Source organism: Arachis hypogaea, chromosome 4 (genome assembly GCF_003086295.3).
Source record: "Arachis hypogaea cultivar Tifrunner chromosome 4, arahy.Tifrunner.gnm2.J5K5, whole genome shotgun sequence".
NCBI classification, from domain to species: Eukaryota; Viridiplantae; Streptophyta; class Magnoliopsida; order Fabales; family Fabaceae; genus Arachis; species Arachis hypogaea.
In genome coordinates this window covers 39,220,510-39,245,060 of record NC_092039.1, presented here as the reverse complement: position 1 = coordinate 39,245,060, position 24,551 = coordinate 39,220,510, and the positions used below count along the sequence as shown (strand labels likewise).

At 29.3% G+C, this 24,551-nt stretch overlaps 2 protein-coding genes and 1 long non-coding RNA gene across 3 annotated transcripts; all 3 read right to left on the bottom strand.

Moving 5' to 3' along the window:
- Window positions 1-788: 788 nt before the first annotated feature.
- On the bottom strand, window positions 789-10,985 carry LOC112796710 (uncharacterized). The gene is made up of 9 exons (XM_029297849.2): window positions 10,963-10,985; window positions 10,704-10,893; window positions 5,110-5,269; window positions 4,394-4,477; window positions 3,960-4,014; window positions 3,373-3,823; window positions 2,848-3,120; window positions 2,452-2,643; window positions 789-1,191 (listed from the first exon to the last, which is right to left on the bottom strand). Exons 1-8 carry the CDS (start codon window positions 10,983-10,985, stop codon window positions 2,470-2,472), a joined length of 1,410 nt encoding a protein of 469 aa, XP_029153682.2. The 3' UTR covers window positions 789-1,191; window positions 2,452-2,469.
- Window positions 10,986-14,809: 3,824 nt separating this feature from the next.
- On the bottom strand, window positions 14,810-15,713 carry LOC112794829 (heparanase-like protein 1). The gene is made up of 4 exons (XM_072234400.1): window positions 15,700-15,713; window positions 15,458-15,583; window positions 15,269-15,368; window positions 14,810-15,085 (listed from the first exon to the last, which is right to left on the bottom strand). Exons 1-4 carry the CDS (start codon window positions 15,711-15,713, stop codon window positions 14,810-14,812), a joined length of 516 nt encoding a protein of 171 aa, XP_072090501.1.
- Window positions 15,714-19,899: 4,186 nt separating this feature from the next.
- On the bottom strand, window positions 19,900-22,252 carry LOC112796709 (uncharacterized). The gene is made up of 6 exons (XR_003199339.2): window positions 22,029-22,252; window positions 21,828-21,951; window positions 21,634-21,702; window positions 21,327-21,401; window positions 20,558-21,238; window positions 19,900-20,390 (listed from the first exon to the last, which is right to left on the bottom strand). It is a non-coding gene; the product is annotated as an uncharacterized lncRNA (long non-coding RNA).
- Between the last annotated feature and the right edge of the window lie 2,299 nt (window positions 22,253-24,551).

The following is a 24,551-nucleotide window of genomic DNA, read 5'->3' as shown; positions in this document are numbered from 1 at the left end:
GAGAGAGAGAGAAAGAGAGAGAGAGAGAGAAATATTATATTGAAATAAGAAGCATGAAAACTAATTATTTTTATTGGTGTAATAAACTGAGCACCTAATTAAATATAAAAGTATACACTTTAAATTTTTTATGTTGGAGATAATCAATATTAAAATTAATTATGAGTAAAGAAGTAAATTCTATCACATAAAAATAATAATTAAAAAAAATTATTATTTGAATTTTTTTATATATAGAGTTACTGATCTTTTTAGTCAACAAGAATTTTTATCCCATATAATATTTTTGCAAAAGTAATTTGATTATATAAATATTTTTTGCCATAATTTATAATAAAATCGATTTAATTATTAAATATTTATATTTTTATAATGTTATTTCGGACAAAAACAATAGTAAATATCAAGTCACCACCTAATTTCTTTTAATCCAAATAACAGTGCATAAATTTTATTCCTTCTTTTTTAAGAAAAATTCAAAAACAATTCCATATGGAGATTCATGTTAGGAGCTGTCCATTTATTATTATAGTAAGATTGAACCTTTTAAAACAATAAATAACATATCAAATAAAAACAATTAATATAAAAGAAAGATATGAAAAAGAAATTCACTAATACTTGATGGAATATGATTCGTATCGATAACTTGAATATTATTCATCAAAGCAGACCATTCTACTAAATGGACAAAAAAAAGGAGGGGAGACAAGTTTATACAAACAACGTAGAACAATAAAAGATATATACAAAAACAAGACAAGATATAATTGATAAAATAAAAGATATTGACTAATTAATAGGTAATGAAATTATGATTAAAAGAATTAAACAAATTGAATGTAAAACAAAAAAAATATTTAAAAAATATTTTACCAATTAACATAAAATAAAAGGAACTTAGCATTACATATAAATTTCTAAAAATAGTAATAACCCGTAGAATTAGCAGATGAATCAAGAGACTGTTGTAGAAACAAGGGCTAAAACATACAAGAAGAAAAAATTCATAAGAACAAATATTATAAAGTTTAACAAATATAAAAAATAAAAAATCTATTACAAAAGATAAGATAAACAATGTGAAACCCCTTACTAACCTTCTGAACTGGACAATGAACTTCCTTGTAATCTTTTTAGAGACATTCGTCTATGAAATCTAGCAGCAGCATTTGACTGAGACTTACCCATCTATATGGTTGAAAACAAAAAATTGAAAATAAATCTAAAAATTATGAAAAACCGAATCATATAATAATAACACTATAATTGATGTTCATCTACAAAAACCAGAAAAGAAACCACAATTGATCAAGAAGGAGAATAAGGAATAAGATTCGAAAATATACACACACAAAGATATACATATACATACATATATATATATATATATATATATATATATATATATATATATATATATATATACTTCATTGTGTGAGTGTAACATAATGTGTGATTCATCTTTTATGGTATGAACATGATATAACCTATATATTAGGGTCAAACTGACACCTATGGAAGTGACAAAAAACAGGAAAATAAAATTTACAAATGTCAAATCAATATATTCGTTGAGTATAAATGTATAATAGAACTTGATTAAAACACATATATGTTCTTCTTATCACTATTGAAAATGAAGCACATGCAGAGTATTAACAAATTTGCATAAATAGTGCACTTGCATAATGAGTAAGAATTAAAAGCATATTGGAGCAAAAAACTAATTAGACATAGTGCAATAAATTATATATTATATATGGAAAAGTATAGGGTACCAACATATTATCTGCCAACTTCTGCCAACTCTTATTTATATTTGTGTTTTATGGAAGTGTATTCGTAGATGTGTCTAATAATTAATATATTTTAAATACATATATAAAGAGACACATCCAGAAAATATATCTATAAAGACACTTCTATTAAACATAGTTATAAAAAAGACATTTTTATTAGACACATCTACAAACACACTTCCATGAAACACAATTATAAATAAGAGTTGGCAGAAGTTGGCAGATATGCTGTTGGTAACGTAGCGGAACCGATTATATATTAATTACCAAAAGGAACTACTGCATTTAATTGATGTAGTCATATAGATTTTGTACATAATAGATAAGGATATGCCCAAGTCCACAAGCTAAAACTTTCTCTTAAGGTTATACAAAAGATACTATGTCCAACCTTTAGCAAATCAAGCCTAACAAATTAAGTAGTAACCCAAAAAAAAAAGAAAAAGAACCATTTTGTACTTGACATCATAGGTTAACAATTGGACATTGCTACTTCTTGGACACAGTTCCAAAAAAAACCACTAAATAGCATTATAAGTCACCATACTAACAATTCATCACAGGTGAAAACTTGGACTCCTCTATACATGATGTAAACGTATTAGCATACACTTAATCCTAGGAGCAGCAACTATATTAAAAGAGGTACCTCAATCATGATCAGTTTTCAACATCTTGTTACTACGCACGTCCTCGGTGTCAGCAATGCTGTTAAAATCAGGATTGAGATTCCTCTTAGCCTTCCCACTTCTACCACTTTTAGGTTTGGAACTTCCTCCGACATCACAATCAAGACTTTTTGTGGAACGTGGGGAATTCCAAAGGAGAGTTGACAGAAGTTCTTGTAAAAAAAAAAGGCTCTTTATATTTCTTTCGTTTTTATATAGAATGTTATGAATATATTAAGAAAAACATAATATAAAGAATTGGTTTTTAAAAACAAAAAGAGCCTAGAAAATATATTTATAAAAAATAACAGAAGTAAAAAAAATACTGCACATTATAGATCTACATTATATTACAAACAGCATAAAAAAGAGACAACCTGAATTTCTTTGACTGGTGAATTTATCAGTATATCAAGATCTTCAGCAAACTCCTCTGTAACAGTAGTATTCTGATGCAATTCATTGACATTTTGTTTAGCAATATCAACATCAGCAACAATATCTTCCAAACTGGTAACTTCAGATTCCTTTTTGGTTAGGAAATCAATTACAATTAGAGATTCTTTTTTGATATTTGTTAAATGTAGCTTATTGGAAATAGATCCTCCCAAACCAGAAGGTAAAAACTTGGTAACATTGAAGGTTTCATCCTGAGTAACAAAAAGTTATGAGTCAGAAATGGCAGAATGATTGATGCCGCTCAAATATTGACCCTCAGCAATAGAACATGTTGACAACCCAAAAGGGGATTGTTTCACAACATTTGAACACTGAGCAGCCGTAACATCAGATTTTGGTACATATGGCTACTAGGACAGAACAAAGAGAAAATTTACTAAGTAAAAACAATGAGATAATACAAAAACCACATAACATATACATCCAAATGAGCAGGAGGAAACCTTTAATGGAGTTGACTCATCATCAGCGTCATAATTAGGGAGTTCAAACATTGCAACAATAGTACTATCATCACAAACTCTCCTAACACGAAAAGTTCCAAAATACTTATCAGGACCAACAAGTTTAGTATCAACTTTAACAACAACTTCTTTCCAACCAGTTGTTGAAAAGTGACAGGATATGTATCCCCACATACAACCTACATGTAACAAAAAATGACACACATTAACATGGTAAAAGGATATACAGATAAAGAATAATAACAACAAATACATACATAAAGAATAATAACAGAACAGAAAACTCATAACCCTACTTACATTTGCATCAAACTGAAATTCAGAGAATAAGTTAGCACAAGACTTCTTTAATAGATAAGAAGCCTCATGATCAAATAACACAAATATACCATGACCAATTTGATCCTCCACTGATATTTTAATCCTAAATCTAGTAAAAAAAAAGGAAAATTATTAGCATTATACAATGAAAAAGTAAAACTAAAAATGACATTGAAATATTAATCCTCATCATGATATTAAATAAGGACACAATACTATATTCAGAAACAAAACAATATAGATACCTAGGAGTGACATTAGTGACATGACGTGCACAAAAATCACAGTAGTAAGCACCACCTTGAGGTTGTATAGCTCGACCACAAATACAAGAAGAGTACGACTAAGAACCTTCTTCCACAATATCTCTAATAACTCCAAATACCACAAAAGATCCTTCCTAAGTAGCAGCAGCCATTAGTGTGTAGAATTATGAAAAAAAGCATCTAGTTACTTTAAATAAAATTCACCTCATTGTTATCTTGAAGATCCTCAATACTACACCTCCTAGTAAGACGCATGAAAATGAGATACTTTTACCCTAATTTGCAATAAACAAAGGTTGGGTACCATGAATGCCCTATTCAACCATGTTGAAAAAAAATGGCACGCTATGAAAGAAAAGAAAACAAAATTTGAAAAAGAAAAATAAGATTTCAATTTATTGAACATCACTTACCTCTTCCTAAACTCAACAACTTAAGATATGGCAGGATTAAATAAGATTGAGTAGCATGCATCACATTTTGAAGGCCAACTTGTCCTAAACAAAATAATTAAAAGTTTAAGAGATAAATTTAACAAAATTCAAATGTAAATCCACATAACAACAACCAAAAATTATTTACCCCTAAAAATTTTGACTTTAGCAAGATGCAAGACCACAATAGGTTGCTCAACATAACCAGAACTAAAAAACGGTTAACTTCATCAACATACTCTCCAAATAAGGCACACCGCATTTTCAAACTGAAACAATACAGGAACTTAATATTATTAAGATAGAACAAAATAAGTTGAATGCATTAAAAGAATAAGTGAAGATGTGATTTGTTGGAAATAACTATTAGAAAGAGAGCAATCCAATATAGACATATTCTTTTGAGGCCAACTCAACAATAATCATCTTTACAATTTTGCCATCCTTAGAATACTCTTTCTCTTTACCCACAGAAATTAGAAGACCAATAACATCTAACAAAAAGTGCAAAAAAAATATTTAAACACCACAAAAAATATACAAAAACATTAGACGAAAGAATAAAAAAAGAGAAGAAGAACATACCAACTAAGTAGTTATAGTCTTCATTCATTTTTAAAAGCTCAGCAAAAGGAAAAAACTAAAACAAATTATAGCTTTTATGTTATCATCAGAAATATTGATAACAACAGTACGATTAAGAAAAACCAGCTTGTATTCATGGTTGGTAGCCCTATAACTACCTACATTTCCCACAACACTAAAGTATGACATTCGATAAACATGACCCTCAATAATATGCTCCTTAAACCTGTTAATTAATTGTTTTTTCACTGTGGCCTGAACTTTTGTACCCTGGAAATTAAACAGATGTGAAAATATATTAGTCTAAAAAATATACAATTTTTTTATTTTCATCTATGTTGAAAAATGAAACCCAAAGCACAGAAGAAAAAAAAATTACAAAGAACAGAAATCACATTGTAAAAAATAACACAAAGGATATGACTGAAGCAAAAGAAACATGAACAATGTAAATGAAGAAAATTATGCATGGAAAAAATAATTCGAACAAATCCTCACATTCTCATCAACCAAAATCATTTCCATTGAATTAGATACATCATGATTTTCAAAGGAGGGAATAACCCATAGCCTCAACACCCTTACTCTCGGTCTCCATGCCTCTCTAGGAGGATGAAGCTTAGAAATCATATCAGAAGGAGGAGGCATTACAACCAAGATTAAGAAAGCAAATATAGAGCAGTAAGAAAGATGATAAGAGTAGGCTAAAAAAGATAAACACAGTAGACAGTGTATACCGCAAAGAAACTTATACACAACATACTCAACTGCACTCTCCTTTTATAGACAAATTGAAAGAAGAAGTTGACATTTGAATTCAAAAAAAAGATGATGATGGAGAGAAAACAAGCTATATTGTTGTAAACATATGTGGCTATACAAAAGAGAACACATACTCGAAGAAAAAAGAAAGACCATTTTTAATTGGGATTAAATCATGAAGTTGATGCCCACCAACTACCACCAAATTCATAGTCTATTGATTTGATAATAACTACTGACATACTACACAGTATAGTGTGATTTAAATTATGAATGAGTTGATTTGGTTGAATTCAGAAATTGAAAGGAAAATAATGAAACAGGAAAAAACACATAATTAATCTAGATAAAAATCAGAGAACAATAATAAGTAAGAAATAAGCTAAACAACAAATAGGAAACAGAAGACAAACATTAAAGAGGAAGAACAATGAAAAATGTCTAATAATAAGAATTACTACCCAGAAATTTTGTAGAGAAGATAAGAAAACTATATACATGGAAATCCTTGTATAACAATACCTAGCAATAACCTTACTAATATTCTATCCAATAAAAGTAAGATACAACATACTTTACAAAGGATCTCTGTAAATAAAAGTTAACCATATAAAAGAAGATCCTAAGAGTTGATAAAAAGCAATGCACAGAAAAACATGCAAACAAGAAAGAAAGGTTGATTGATATATGAAACTTCTAGGATAAAAGGAATGATAAAAAGCAATTCATTGACAACTCAGAAACTATACTGAATAGAAATGATGTCTATTCAAGTAATAGGTAGAAACCCTTGCCTTGAAAACATAAAAAGGGAAGAATCACCTCATGATGATGACAAAAATTAGCATTGAGCATACCAACCACATGGTGCACCTTATTCAAGAAAAAAAAGAAGATACAAATTACATGAAAATCAAAGAACTAAACATCACAAAGACAATCTATCATAATAAGTAATCTTAGTAATTAATGGAAAACGAATACAAGGGATTTCTATTTTCCCCAAGAAATGGGGCAAAAAATCTGTTGAACAAGAACCCTTAATACCCGATTGATTTTTCTTGAAACACAAAATTGAATGAAAATAAGAAAGAATAAACATAGGGTTACGATATCAAATAACTAAGCATAACAGAAACAACCTTACCATAATCAGTAATCATAGTAATTAATCGATAATAAATACAAGGAATTGTATTTTCTCCAAGAAGCGAGGCAAAGAATCTGCTGAAGAAGAACCCTAAATTTCTTATTTCTCTTGGAACACAAAATTGAACGAAGATAAGAAAAATTAAATACAATGGAAAGTCATCAACACAAGATTACGAGATAAAGGTTCAGAGGAGTAGAGCCACCTTACCGATGACGCATGATAGAAGAAAAGTAAATCATTGTGTGTCCTGAGAATCACAATTGTACAAACCAGAAGCATCTGTCATCTCACAACCACTACGGATGACGAATTTGCAGAGAGAGAAGAGACCTAGGTTGTACCAACTCAAAGACTGAACATATATCAGTCTCCAACCACCATACTGTAGTGAATAATTTTTTTTTAAAGAAAACTCAAAATTCTGAGATAATTCCAAATAGGATATAAACTCACGACTATCCTGTGTTATATAATTGATTCAACAAAATAAAATTAAATATTTTTTATGACTAAATTATGGATGGCTCTAATACCACTTGTTGGAATAAATAATTTTATTAACCCAGATCATCCATATTGAATCATCAAAAATATATCATAATGCGGAAGCATAACTTTTCTCATAAAAGTCAGAAATTGATGGAAAGACTCAGTCTTGTGGTTCTTTCGATCTTCCTCAACCAAAGCCTTCTGTATCCCTAGGCGGCTGGATTGCAACTCTTTCGATGGGAAAAGAGCAACAAACACGACTTTGGTATATTGGGAACCGAAACCCTGAAGGCACTATTTATATTCGAGGATGGCACCTATTAAACCCTAAAGGCCAAATAAAATACTATCTAAAGTCCAAAAGATAATATATCTAAAATCCAAAAGATAATTATCTTAAGAATAAAAGATAATATCTGGTTTTATTCTCATTTAATTCCAAATAAAAAGTAATTATGACTTATTCAATTTAACATTTATAACAATAAATGAGATCAACATTATATAAGTAATTTAATTTGAAATAGCGTAATTTGTGATTATAATTAATATATGTATTTTCCACAAATAAATTAGGAAATTAAATAATTTCCTAACATACATGTCAAATTTGTAAACTCTACAAAAACATAGCAAACTATTAGTCAAATAATTATAATTACTAATTTACTACTAAAAGTTAATAATTTTCTAATAATAGTAACTAATTTATTAAACTAATGTTAAACTTACTATTAATTAGCTAATTCAATAACTAGCATGTATACATAAATACAACTAACCTACCAATTAATTAACTATCATTATTAAAAAAATTTCATATTTAACTACACAAAATATATTAATTAAATACCTAACAACTATTATTAATTATTGAAAATACCAAAAAACAATTGATTTTACTAAATCTAATTTACTAAACTCTAGAATAATAATAATTTAACTTCTAAATTTTATTAATAATACTAGAAATTATTTCGAATGATTTTTAATTTTTAAAAATTATGATATTATTATATACATATTAACCTAAAATTTTATTGAATTGTTCCTTATATGATTATTTATTTATTTATTTATTCATAAATAATTTATTGGATAATAATTCCTATTTCACTAATAATAAATACTAACTTACTATTAATAATAACTAATAAATAAATCCAATTCTTATTTAACTAACAATGCTCCACTTTATTTATTAAAATTTCAACTATAATAATATATTTATGTCAAGGAATAAAACTAGACAATATTTATTAGGGAGACCAATATTTTTTTAATTTTTTATTTTAACAAAAAAATTAAAAATAATAACTGGCTTAAAATTTACTTTTTATAAAATAACTGAACATATTGTATATTAAAATACTTAAACACAAATATCTCAAAACTAATTTCAAATATTATAAATATAGGTTGTTATATACTTGTTTTTAAAATCTTCAAATACTATTTAATTCCTTTAGATGTTCCCTACAAAATTATTAAAAAAATATATTATGCTTTATGTAAATAATCTAAATCACAACCATAACTTATGCAATGAAAAAATTAATAATAATATTATTAGAGTTGAAATAAATTAAAATTTATAACCTACATAGACAATTAAGCTCGATGCTTTTTCCTTGATTCAAAGTTATCTATTATTGAATCTGCACTAAAAGTAGCTACAATTTTTTTCTCAATGTAAATGACTAAATTATCTGCAAGAAATTCGTCTGTCATTTTACTCCGAAGTCTTGTTTTAGCAATTTTCATTGCCGAAAAAGTTCTTTCTATTATTGCTGTAGATATTGGAAGAGTTAAGACATTGCGAATCAGTCTATCAACCAAATAATAAGTTCTTGATTTTCCTGTTTCTTTCAATATTTTACATAACTCAGAAAGTGTCCCAACATCTTTTAGATGATTTGGTATATCAAATGCATAATGTTGCAATTGAGCATTCAAAAGAATCCTTTCATGATCAGAAAAATCTAAAGGATAAAACTTTTCAGCTAACTTGCATATATTCTGAATATTAAACAACTTAAAATTGTCTTTAAGGTCCAAAGCAATACTTAAAGTCAAAAGCTCCATGGTTTTCTCATTGAATCTACTATTTAACTCTTGAATTTGAGAGTCAATTGCTGCCAAAAACACATCTACTCGATAATAATGCTCGATTGTTATCTTTGGTTGATGAGATCAACCTCTTCCAACCATGTATTGTATACTCATACCAGGAATGTCAATTTCATATTTTTAACAAAACTTCTTAACAATTTCAAGTAAATTGCACCAACCACTATCCCTCAATTTTTGAAGAAGAAATTTTGATGTGGAAACAACATGCATTGCATTCAAAATATCTTGAGATTTTTGTTGTAATGCTTGACACAAAATATTAGTAATTTCCATAATTTTCTTCATCAATTATAACGAAAAAATAAATTCAAACTAGGATAGCACTTTGTTGACACCATAAGCCTCACCTCTTTGAGCAAAAGTTGTACCATCATCAATAATGTTATTAAGCACGGTATGAGTAGTTGCAAACATTCTTATCAAGTTACAAATAGAATGAAAGTGAGAATTCCATCTTGTATCTCAAATTCTTTGTAAAGTGTCCATTTGATTTGCACTTTGACTTATTTCTAGCTAATCATTGGCAATCAATTTTGTATTTTCAATTTTTTGAGCTTCTTGTAGTTGATCATGTCATTTGCAAGATGCACCAACAATATTGACAATAGCAGTCAATTTTGTAAAGAACTCATGAATTTGAAGTACTTTCCTTGAAGCAGCCACCAGTGCTAACTACAATTTATGAGCAAAACAATGGACACAATATGCTTGTCGGCAATCATTGAGAAATAAAGCTTATAAACCATTCCATTCCTCTCTCATATTGCTAGCACCATCATACCCTTGATCTCGAATGTTTTCAATTTGGACATTATAAATAGAAAGCACAGACATCAACTCTTTTTTCAAAGTCAATGCACTAATATCACTAACATGTACAAAATCAAAGAAGCGTTCACGAACAAAACCATCCACATCAACAAGTCTCAACAATAGCCATCTGCTTTTTTTTAGATTCATCACAAGCTTTGTCAATGATAATAAAAAATTTAGCATTTCCAATATCCTTTCTAACTGAGTTTCTCACCATTGTAGCAAGATCATGTAGAATTTTTTTCTGAACATCACTTAAAGTATATTTAACAAATCTAGGAGCATTTTTCAAAACAAGCTTTTGAACACTACTATTGTAAGAACCCAAAAACTTTGACAATTCAATAAAGTTACCTCGATTATCTGAACTTGAGCTTTCATCATGTCTCTATAAACGTAACCTTGAAAAGTCAACCATCTAATACAATCAATAGATGCTCCAAGTCCACGTCGATTATTTTCAATTTTCTCTGATGTTTGTCGTTTTATAAGTGTATCAAGATATTGTGATTGCTTCATCAAATTATCACATGATTTTGTTGCCCTACGATGGAACAAATTGGGAACTTTGCCAATGTGATTCAAAAAAAAGACCATCTTTTCTACTATTTACCTTCTTTCAATTTCTGAAGCCATTTTCGATAAAAGCATTTGAACTTGTGTTGATTGAAGATTCCATAGCAAATAGGTAGCATGGTAAACAATATATAACATCATCTTCAATAGAATACTCTAACCATGAAGGATATAATTCAAACCAAGAAGCTTGAAAATGATGACGATGACTTGTATCGCTCGAGAAAGGATAATTATCAAGTATTGGTTGATTTGGTCCAGCTTTAAGATAAGCTCGACGAATTTCATCTCTTTTACTTGAATGAAACTTCCAAATCATTGGTCGAATTCCTGGATCTCTTACCAAATGACATACTTCCATTTGTTAAGGATTAAGTCGTGGGCGCTTTGACTTTGAACTGTCTTGTTGAGGAGCTAAAGTACTCATATTTGATGCCTCAAGTATTGAAGAGGTTGGTATTGATGTAACAACATTAGAAATATTTTCACTCTTCTGGCTAGTCTTTTTAAAAAAATGTCTATTATTTTTATCTTACTCATGATTCAACTAAATTCCTACAATTGAGAATTTATATAGATAATAAGATAAACATTATGCAACTTAACTAAACTCATTTTTTTATTTTTGTGCAAATCAATAATATCAATGTCACAAACAATTAATAATGAGAAAAAAATTAAAAACAATACAAGGATAACATTATAATACATGATTATCATCTTCAATTCTTTTCAAAAACTTAAATTATTATTATAAGATTATAAACTAGATAAATAAATAAATATATAAATTATTCAAAAAATAAATAAAAAATAACTTACAAAAAAAAGAAGAATGAGATATGATAATGGAAGGCTAAAGACTACTTGCTATCTTTTAAGTTGTAATGATAATGGAAATATGGAGTGATGTTTTATTTTCTAATTGAAAAAAGAGAAAAGAATGGAAGAAGTGATTTGTTGGCTTCTTGTTGCTATTTCTTTTAATTTCTTACTTCTAATATGGATTAGAACTTTTTTTTTAACTAAGCATATGACTCATTCATAGCTCAAATAATACACTATTTTTCAATTATTTTTTACTACACTCATTTTTTGAATAAAAATTACGGACAGAAGAACAATTTTTTAAAGGAGGAGGCCATATATTTTTTAAAGGAGCCATTCTTTTATTTTTTATTATTTTTGTAAACAATTTTTTTTGGGGCACTGCCTCCTGTATCATACGTAGCTTTATCCCTGTTTAAGTTAATTAAATATCTAACAATAACTAAATAATTATTACTAGAGTAAAAATATATTATATTTTACAAAATCTAATTATTAATCATAATTTCTAAAATTATTATAAAAAATTCTAAACATATATATTTTACTAATCTATTACATTAGTCTAATTCAAACATTATCATTGATTAAAATGTTCACTAACTAAATTTAAACATATATTCCTAAATTTCTAACAATAATAATAATTCTGTAACATATATTTCTAAATTTCTAATAATAATAATAATAATAATAATAATTCTGTAACATATATCATTTAAATATATATTCCTAAATTTTTAATAATAATAATTTTTTAAGATAAAAAAATTTAAAAAGATTACATGATCAGAATAATAGAGATAATTGATAATATGAAATTCAAGACGATCAATATTTTTACATTTTTATTTTTTTGGCATTGTAATTTTTTTTAATTGAAGAAGAATAGGAGGAAAAATGGTGGCTGAGTAGATTCAAGAAAAAGACTTTGGAGGAGAGAGTGGGGGCTTCAGGAAGGGGTATGTTGGTATAATGGACACCGTTGTTCGGGCTCAATACATGCGCGACACGTGGTTGGAAGAACGCAAATTAGACCGTCCGATTTGTATAGATTAAATCGGACTATTTGATTACCTACCCTTAAATCGGACCGTTCAATTTCTTTAATACTGACACCACATCTGTGTAAAGTATTCATATATTCCATAACTCCGTCTTACATCAATTTCCCTTCCATATCTAAATTAAAAAGACTCATATATAATATAATATAATATAATATAAGTATTTAAGTTACTAATATTAATATAATAACCCTAAAATATTATTTAACTATACTATTATAATAACACATGATTCACCCTTTGTACACATATTGCATCCATTCTTTAAGAACACATTTAATATTGTTTATTCCATGGAATTCATAATATAATATAATATAAGTATTTAAGTTTACTAATATTAATATAATAACCCTAAAATATTATTTAACTATACTATTATAATAACACATGATTCACCCTTTGTACATATATTGCATCCATTCTTTAAGAACACATTTAATATTGTTTATTCCATGGAATTCATAGGGAATCTTTTAACTTGAACATTTCTTCTGCTTTGGATCACAGGTTAATGAAACTTATTTGCCGATATTTTATAGAGTTGGGTTTAAATTCAACAAATTTAGATGGCATGCTGGTAAAAAGTTTTATCATGATGGGGTTTAGAAAAATGAATGGTACATTTTAGTATTGTTGAAAAAACTAATAATTTGAGGTGTGCATGAAAATATAATACTTAAAATAAATTAATAAACAAAGATTTGTGTGACAATTATCTTGTAAATTAGTAAAAGTTTATGTTAAAGACTCTTAATTTCTTCTCTTAACATGCACAATTCCTTCTTTTTGGTAAATACAAGAAGTTTATGATTTTTGGCAACAGTCAAATCAATATAACTATAGTCAATATACAACTATTGTATTAACAATGTAAATTTTATATTTTTTTATAAAAAGAATTTAATTAGTAATTTTATTGAATAGCTAAACCTATTATTTTAATTATATTTAATATTATGAAACACAAATATCTAGGTCCAACAAGTGGATAGTTCAACGGATGTGGAATTGGTATTTTTTTTTATTTTTCTTTCTGTTTTTGGACAGTTTCGGGGCTGGGCAGCCCAACCAGAAGCAGAGTTGGATCCATGACCAGTGCCGCACCTAAACCCAGAAGATGACTTGCTCTCTGAAATCTATCCTCGAATTCTTTTTTTTTTTCATTCTTCAGGAGGGAATTTCATCCAATTCCTATCTAAGCTGTAGGTTTGCTAAGCCGTGAGCCCCTTCTTCTCTCGGTGTCCAGGTCATCCATCAAGTATTTGGATTATGTCTTTTAGCACACCTTCTATTTCACCAATTTTTTCTCTGGATTTTATTTCCTGTACCAAAATTTCCTTTTTAATTTGCTAATTGAAAAAAGTAATTTTATACTAATTTAATGAGGAAATCAACCAATTGCTATAGTATAAACATTCAATTGTTCAGTAACTTGTAAATGAAGTAAACCTTTATTAAAATTTGCATCAATCATAAAATTTTCGTATTTAACTTATCGAGATTTTCTTTACGAAGAAAAAAATATTTAATTACAATAAAAAAGTTAAAAACTTAAAACAGCTCAAGAAGATAATTCTATTACTAATAACTTAGTTAACGTTATTAAGAATGAAATTTGCTGACAATTTACCACAAGTATTATAATACCATATTTTTTATTATAAAGCAAATATTAAGAAGTTATCTATGAATAATTTAAATTATATTCAATTGTGAATTTAAATTGTTATATATGAATATATAGTGGCTATTAATCAATTGGTTTTCAATCATGTAAATAATATGAATATTGTTAAAATCATCAATAATAAAGAAATATATATAAATAAATATATATAACTAATTGAAAATAAAAAAAATTAAAAAAAATTAATCATAAACTATTTCCAGTCAAATAAATATATATGCCTATGCTCTATCTGTTTTAATAATTCTAAGTTCTATAAGAAAAATAAAAAAGAAACATTAGAGAACCCTAATAATAATTTATTTTGTAGGAGGTGCACATGCAAGTGCATTGAAATCATCCATTTGCACAAAAACTATTGAATGAGGTGCAACTTTGATCGGAGAAAAAGAAGAAGGATCAACAATCTTTGGTTTAAGCTCTGGAATTTTCTTTGACTTGGTGAGTTTTAATGGAGTTCCATTCAAAAACACAACATCACTTTGAATGTTTCCATCTTTAGGTGTCAAATGGTACTCTTTTCTTTTCAATGAATCCATCAAATTCAATGTGTTTATTTCTTTTGATGTCAATTCCTATGGATAAAGATTCATGTCATTCACAAGTGACACATCAAAGGATGTTGAATTCTCCATATTTATTAGTAGCAATGTGATTCCACTCTAAAATAATAATTAGATCGACAATATGTTATAACTTATAAAAAATTATCTTAAAATAATAAATAAATAAATATATAAATAAAATTACTAGCTTACCCCTTCTTTAGAACAATGAGCATATGTACATAGATATGGAGAACTATCATGAGAAATAGAGAGCACATTGGTTCCCATAAGTCGATGCCACAAAAGTGCTCTGTTCAAAGAAAATAAAATTGTTATTCATTCAAAAATCACATTTAATTTAACTACTTATATAAATATAAATGAATATATGTGACATACCCATAATAATCTGTATTAGGAATGAATGATGTGGTATTTAGCAAAGCATAATTTCCTCCGATCAAAGCTTGTCTACAATAAACTTTGTGGTTGAAGGTTGATGTCATACCCAATTGGTCCAAATACCTATAGTTATTATGAATTAAAAAAATTATTAGGAAAAATATATAAAAGAAATTAGAGAGCTGAAATTCAATTAAAAAGAAAATGTACCAAAAGCCATTAACAAAAGTATGGGATACATCTTTGCCTCCATTATTATAAGCTCCACTAAATTCCCCAACCCATGTTCCAGCTCATGGTGTGAATTTCTTCACTGCCGTTGAAACATCCTTAAAAGTTTGTGCAATTTTGCTCAAAAAATATGGGTCTTGAACCTTGCTAATAAGATCCTTATCAACACCTATATAATATAATTTATAATACAATTATATTATGAGAATTAAACAAATTAATCAAGCAACAAAAACCAGCACCAAGATTATAAATGTGATGTGTAACTCCGTTAATAATGTTGGGCCGAACGTGGAGGAATCAAGTGAGAGAACATAAGATGAGAAGACACCACATCCAACTCAAAACCTTAAGGTGTCAAGTAAATGGGTCTCTCATCTTATAAACTCATCACTCTTTCTTGCTTTCTTTGATGTGGGACTAACTTCGACACTCCTCACACTTGCAACACTAACAATCTCCCCCTCAAGTGTGAGCCTCCACATCAAGCATCAACTCCCCTCTAACTTCTCCACCACCACGAGTATTCGTCCATCACACCACCGCAAAACACCGCGGGACACGCCGCCCGAACCACCTTTGCCGGGAAGACTTTCGATGCTTCACCTTGAATATCCCTTAAAACCACTAGACCGATTAACCATCGGCTCTGATACCACTTTGTTGGTCAACTGTGAGGAGCTCTCGACAACCCGGGAGACTTCATGGTTGCAGCCTAGTCTGACCTTCCACATCAGAAAAGAATTTTGTCCTGTGCCTTGAGGTTGATCTTTGGTTGCTGTTGTTGTTGCTGGAAGGCAGTGTGACACTGTGAGAGTGCAGTTTGGAAAGGTTCTGGCTAAGGAAAGACTTGGTATTTAAGTGTGTCTATTGTGACCTACCTCTCTTTCCTGGGGACCCTTCCTAGTGCACGGTCTACAGTTGAATTATACTATTCCAGTATACGATTGCAACAATGTCAGGATATTCAAGTGCTGTGAAGCTTGAAATAGAGAAATTTGATGGAAGAATCAATTTTGGCTTGTGGCAAATACAAGTCAAGGATGTGTTGATACAATCAGGTTTGCACAAGACGTTGAAGGAAAAGATCTCTGGTTGCTCTCTCTATGAGAGAAGATGATGTTCTCTAGAAGACAAGAAGTATCCTCATGGTATTGCCGCACTGCCATGGATAAGGATAAGTTGTGGCAATCGGGTCCACAATTGCACACGGGCATTGGTTGGCGTTGAGATGCAAGGTGTGTGGCGGAGTTAGGCTGAAGAACTTCTAGGAAAAGCCAATTTGGAAGTTGCACCATGAATTTTCAGCAAGGTTTCGATCTGTACCAAGGTGAAATGCTTGGAGTGGTCTAATTCCAAGTGAGTATACTTTCATGGTGGAGTATGATAGTTCTCTAAACTATGTGCCTTAGTTTTGTGATATCTTTTACATATTGAACACTATCTACTCTTGCTGATACTCCTTCGGAGCATAGCTCGTTTCCTATATGATTAATTAACACAAAATATTAAATTTATAAAAAATTATGGGTGAAAATTAAATAGTTAATTAAAAAATTAAAGTGTTTTAATTTAATTTGGTACCTAATTCATATGAATCTATATTGTATCCTTTTGAGACAGTGTACTTCATGAGACTTATGGCATTGTTTGGATTCCAATCTCCTTTCCAGTTTAATTGGTCCTCCTTAGAATTTTTCTTGCCAATAAGTGCGTTTAAGCCAAATATAAATTTGACACTGCAAAATTTAAAGTAAATATCATAAGATAAGATAAGATTGATTGTTTGTAAAGTAATTATAATAATATTAAAAAATTAAAATAATATATATTAATTACCCAGTTTTGTTGAAAAAGTGATTCACTTCATTCTATCTTTTTTGGAAAGGCATCCAACACTGAATCCAAACAAGCCGTTATCTTTCTTTTTCATAGTTGAACATTGTTTTTGATTTCCAAATTGGTAAATAATTTGATCTTCTAGTGAACCTCCTAATCTAATTTTTAGAGAATTGAATGCTGCAACAATTTTAAAAGTAATTAAATTAGATGAACATTTAAATGATAGATAATAACGTAGAATACATCATTATTTATTTATTTATTTATTAAATATTTCCTGTTGAAAATACAATGATTAATCTTTTTGTCACGATACATTCACTTAAGAATTAATTATTAATAATATAATAATCGTTCAATTTTTGCTATTATTAACATAATATAGTATATATTATATTCAAAGTGACCGAAAAATAGAGGTTAAGAATTATAGATATAAATAAATAAATAAATAAATAAATAAGCATTATGATATTTGAAAATGCATGGTTTGAATTCAGAAAAAATATAATTTATCTTTGATTGCATTTGAGAGTATCTTGTTATTTAAGTCCTGCAAAAAGAATAATTAATTATCATTATGATGATATTTAAAAATGCATATAATATTCTGAATGGTAATATACGACAATAATATCAAACAAAATAATAAATAAATAAATAAATAAAATACCAAGTTGAGAATCCCAACTTTTTCTCATGAACATTGGTTATAATCACATTTATTAGATGGCCACCAATCCAATGTTACACATATGAAATTCTCATCCGTTGTAGCAATGTTCGTGACTCCTTTCACTTTAAACTTCACATCTTCTGATAAAGAAAAAGAAAAATAAAATAATACTAAGAGACCTAAAAAGAGAGCTACTTTCACACACTGATTCACACTCATTGTGGGAGAAAAAGAGAAGACACTATGAAAATTTTCTATTTCTGTTTATATGATTTATATCATTGGTATTTATAGTGTTAATAGTCTGATTAATTATAACTACTTTTAAAAAAATGTTATCTTTTTAAATTTAAAAGTATGCTTATCTTAAATAATTTAAAGTTTAAATTATATAATTTTATCTTTTATGGAACTTAAATTTAAATATTTTTCATCTAAATTTTTTTAATTTTAAATATTTGCTTCTTGAATTTAATTTGCATTGCTCCAATTTTCAATTTATTTATTTTTGTATGAGGTGTTATTTTATATTTTTCTATTATAATATTTGGTGCTAAACTTAACTTTTTTTCAATAATATTTTTAATTTATTTCCTTAAATTTTTTTAATTAAATAATGGGGCAAAAATCTGAAAAAAATTACAACAAATCACATTAGGATGAACTTTTTCAATATATAGATATGTTTTAATTTTTTTTTTATTTATTGTTCATACCCTTAACCAATGATCATAAACTATATATGTGTATTAAACATTTAATATAGGACGAGAGATAAGATAAGAAAACTCTTAAGATTAAATTAGTCTAAATATTTTAAAATTAATGATATTTTAACGTGTGTGCTTTTATAATAGGTAACTTGTATATCTGCAAAAGTTTAAATTGGATTAATCTTATCATATTGATAACAAATGGCATGAATAATGATTTAGACTAGATTAGCTTTCATATTTAATTTCAAACCAACTCATTCATATTATATTATATAATATAATACTATTTTTATTGTTAATTGATACTTTTATCTACAATAATTTTCTAAAAACAGTTTCTTAGCATAGCTTCTCCAACATAGATATCAAGGCTAATTGCTGTTGTATAAATATTTAATTATTCAGTGGCTTGTAATCGAAACAAACCTTTATTAAAATTTGTATTCAAGCATGATATTTTTATGTTTAGCTGATTGAGATTTTTATGAACAAAGTCTTGTAAATGATAATAATTTTTTTTAAAAAAATATTATTAGTTAAATTTGGTGTTCTAAATTTAAAATCACGTTGAAGCCATTTTATTATTATCTCTTTTTTAATTCCAAAGTTTTAAATTATTAAATCTTTTTTTAGAATCAAATAAATCAATCTAAGTCAAATTACAATAATTTAAATCTAATTAGATTAAAAAATTAATTCAAATCTATATAATATAACTTACAAGTGTTTGAAAAATAAAATAAAATCAAATCAATACAATCTAAATAGATACAATTTATATCAATTTTATCTTTTGAATCGATTTAAACTGTTCTACAAATACCTTCTTTTAATTGTCTACTCATTGTCAATGAAAATCATATTTACACATATATAAACGTATAAATACTCTCGTATCTGTATGTATGTATATATTATATTTATTTATTTATTTAATAAAAAATCATAGCATAATAACAGTTTATACTTGTGGATGTTCTTAACAACACCAATATATTTCATAATTATAGAAATATATATACACTTAAAATGTTGATCACGTTTCAGCCTTTAGCTAACATTTACAAACTCTTTATCCAAAAGTTCTATTTTCCTCTTACCTTGGATCTTAGAAGACTTATCTAAGCTCATGCTGATTGTTTATTTGTATATCTTCCGAGCTTGAATACATGTTGAAAACTTGATGAAGTTGATGGTTCTGATTCAGCAGCAGGGTCCAAACCAATTGAGTGCAATATGATTTTAATCTCTTTTACTACATCACTCATTGGAGGCCTGTCAGCTCCTGATTCTTCAAGACACATCATTGCAAGATCAACAAACTTCTCGATCTTGTCAATTGAATTCCTCACCACTTTCACATTCCGGTTATCAGCTCTAGCATCAGTACTCCCTGTGTATAATTGGAGGATCGGCGTCCCTTGCAGCTCCAAGGGCCACTTTTATCCTTCTATGCCTGATTTCCCTGCATATATCACATCACATGCATTTTATAAAATTACAAATTACAAAACATGATCTAAACTAATATCTGAAGTAAGTGTCAAGCTTGATGTGTAAAAGAACCTGTGATAGTATCCTTCAAGGTTCCATTTGGAACAAACTCATAAACCAGAATCCAACTAGGCTTACCAGATTCTTGTGGTGAACCCTTGAAAGGAGTTCAATCTCGTCTTTGAATTCTAACCCGCCCTACTTCGATTCGTGAAAAGTTGTTTGTGTATTTCTTAAGTTCTTTAAAAGAGAACTGCCTTGCTGCCTTTAACTCATCTACACAGACACAAATGCTCATGAATACATGTAGTCTGTTGGATTGTCATTAAAAACTACCAAAAGGATTGTTTCGAGAAATCGCTCTTTCTGCCCTTAGCTTCTGGCGGAAAGCATGAACATCTGCAAGTAGTAATAACACAAGGACAAAAGAGCCACCAACAGCCGCACCAATCAACATTGCAGTGTTTCATGAGTTACTCAACTGCTTAGGCTCTTGATCATGACAAAGAAATAGAGAAAATAAGTTAAGTCCAAAACATAACAAGTGTTGATGAATGATGATTCCTCTACGCTAGTCAATGGAGTGCAAATCAATAAGTTGCAACTTTTTGCTATAGTTAGGGCCAAGATTCAATGTTCTATTAAGATGATTCTTACTTAGCACCCTATCAACAAAGCAAAAGTAACAGCATTAGTATAATATATTGATTATAGAAGTGATAATGATAGTTTTTTTTTATTTGAGAGTGAAACTCACACATATTGCAAAGAGGGAAGGCTAAAGAAATCAGCAGGTATTTGTCCAGACAGGTTCGCCTCCTGCATTCGAGACAAAAACTGCATTGAAGTGTTGAAAAAAGCACCTTGATACAGAAGAGTGAAATAAGTAACAAAAAGAAAGACTTACAATGTTGTTAAATTCTTCATAGTCAAAAGCCATTGTGAAAAATCTGTGCTATCAAAGGCATCGCTGCTCAAATCCCTTCAACATAGATTTTAGAGAATTTCACCATTGTATTACAAGAAACATTCAATTCATCCCAACTCAAAGATTTTTGAGATGGGAACAGAGTTGCTCACCACTCGACCAACTCAATGTTGGTATGTTAAGAGTCAATTTGGGTACATATAAATATTAGACGCCTAAAACTAAAACTAAACTATCGTGATTAATAATAATGCAGTTATCTAAAATCAAATGCTTGTCTACTTACAAGTATTTCAGGGAGCTCGTTCCAGTAATATTTGGCAGGGGACCTTCCAGCTTATTGTTGCAAAATATCCTGAAAAGCATAAAATAAAATCTTGTCATGGAAATATTAGTCAAACTTTAGCCAATAACTAATTATTAAGCCGCGGTCAAACAAACCTACTCATTCACTATTTTATTTTTAAATTATCATTTTACCCCTTCTCACTTCTTTCTCCTTTTCTGAATACTGCAACTTCATCCCTCACCACCAACCATCAACCACCAGTTTTGCTGACTCGCACGGCCCCTCGTCAAGGCTTGAATCTGTTACCTTAAGGTCCTATGGAGACAACTCATCAATGGTTGCTCCAAAATTTTTATAGTATAAAAATAAAAAAGAAAGAGACAACAACTTACAAGTGCTGTGCTTTCAGGAGCATGTCTAGACTAGGGGATATTGAGATTACTCCTTCAAATTCATTTTCTGTTAAATCAAGCCAATTCAGGTTTGCTAGATTCCCAATTGAAGACGGAATTTTTCCACCAAAATTGTTCGAGTTTAAGGACCTTCAATTACAAAGTGTGCCTCTAAACTTAGACTATCATGATTAGTATCTACTTGCATGTAGTTCTTTGTATTCAAACTTTATTCAATGACTATTATATTCATTAATTTTTTTTACTAACTTAATAGATCAATTATAGGTAAGATTTCTATATAATTTCTCAACCTATTCATCTATAAATGCAATAGGAAAAAAATATGTTGGAGGAATAAACTATCAAATTTTATTTAAGAAAGTTCAGAATATTGATAAATTTATTCATAAATAAATAAAATTATATTTATACTCCTAAAAGATGAAAAAATATCATTTTTACTTATGAAAATTTAGAATATCAACAATCTTTCTATATATAAATAAAATTAATCTTTAATACTTTTGTCATATAAAAATTATTTTTGTGAGTACAAAACTAATTTTATTTATTTATAATTAAATTTATTAGTGTTTTAAAGTTTTATATCAGAGATAATTAAAAATAATAATTTACTCTATCTAAGATAAAAGAGTCTTATTATCAAAATAAAAATAACGAGATAATTCATTTTATCAATCATGATTGCATTGGCATCAAAATATATCAATTTTAAATATTTTAAGAATATCAATATCTTGAAAAACATATTATGTATTAAAAGTGTTAACTCAATTTTTAACTAGGTTTCTAGAATTTAAAAGTTTTTAATGAAATCCTTTTATTGAAAAAAAATATAAACAATGTCTTGTAAAAACTAATTAATATTATTTAAAAAAAAATTTCATATAATATGGCAGATTTGTTTAATTTTGCAAGGTCGAATGGAATCATTTTTCAATTTAACCAAATTTTTATTTCAATTAAATTTTAGGGCAAATGACCAAATTAAAATAAACATGAGAAAGATTTACCAGATTACAACAATGGAGAAATTGATACCTGAATGTCTTGTTTCGTTATCTATGTAAACCGTGGGAGTCAACCACGGTTTCAAGCTACACATAAACCGTGGCTGGCAGGCAGGTTTTACATGGAAGAAAAGCACAACGTAAATCGTGGTAGGTAGCCACGGTTTACTCTTTAAGAATGAAAGTAAGAAACCGCTGGAAGTAGCCACGGTTTATGAAGAAAGAAATGTATGAAACGTGGCTGGCAACCACGGTTTATGAAGGACGTCCAATGGGCATAAAACCCTGTAACCTAGGACGGTTTATGTAGATTGAAAATCTATATATAGTTGAGTGAGATTCAAGCTGGTGAGGAGATCATTATCACAATGTCAAGTGAGGAAGAGTGTGTTCTTGTCTTAGTACATTGCTCTGGAAAAATAAAAAAAAAGCAAAAAATATGGTGTGAAGTTCACTGACAGAGAACCGTTGAGTGTATTTGTTAGTTCATCAAACAGTTTGTCAGATGTGAAGAGTAGCATCTTGTAGAAACTTGGGGTTTTTGGGAGCAAGTTTGTGAAGAAGATCTTCTACAAGATTCCCATCGCTATAGTCTCGAGCGGTGTCATGTATGATACGTTGGTGTTAGCGGCTGACGAAGATATTAGGGTTCTGTTTCATTGCGTAAGGAGTTTTCCTGAGGTCAGAATACACGAACTGTATGCGAAGTTGGAGGTTACTCTAGATAGTTCTGGGGCATCGGCTCCTGTTCATAGCTCGACTACCGCAGGCGGTGCGTCTTGCTCGGTGCCTGCGATCCGGCCATCTGTTCCGCAGGTTGCCTCACCTTCCTTTGCGGATGATTTGGTACAAACAGAGGCAGTTCAAACTGTACCTTCCCCGAATCAAGGGGTCCTGCAGCAGGCATTTCAGGGGGAATTCAGTCGTGCCACAGATGATGAAGTTCAAGGCTTTGGGGAACCTGATCGAGTAGAGAATGCAATGCGGGACGATGACTCTGACCAGGAGCCTGTAAATATCTTTGGGGACAGCGATGATGACACCGGTGCTAATCCACATGCACAACAAGGTCCTTCAAGTTCTGGCACACAGCATTACCCTCCACACTTCTCGACGCTAAACTTGGAGGCTCTGGGTGAAGACCCGGCGGGAGTTGCTACAGTTGGCGGTTCATCAACAGAATTTCAGATTGGGCAATCCTTCCAGAGTAAAGATGAAGTTGTTCTTAATGTGAAGGACTATAGCATCCATCGAGGTGTTGAGTACCGAGTGTTGGAATTGGACCATCTGAAGTATCATGGAAAGTGCAAGGATTTCGGCAAAACTTGTAGTTGGCTGATTCGGATTTCGCTCCGTGCACGAAAGGGCACCTGGGAGGTAAGGAGGTACAACGGTCCCCACACTTGCTTAGCCACATCTATTTCCAGTGATCACCGTCAGCTTGATTACCACGTTATCTGTGCGAGGATTTTTCCGTTGGTTAGTGTGG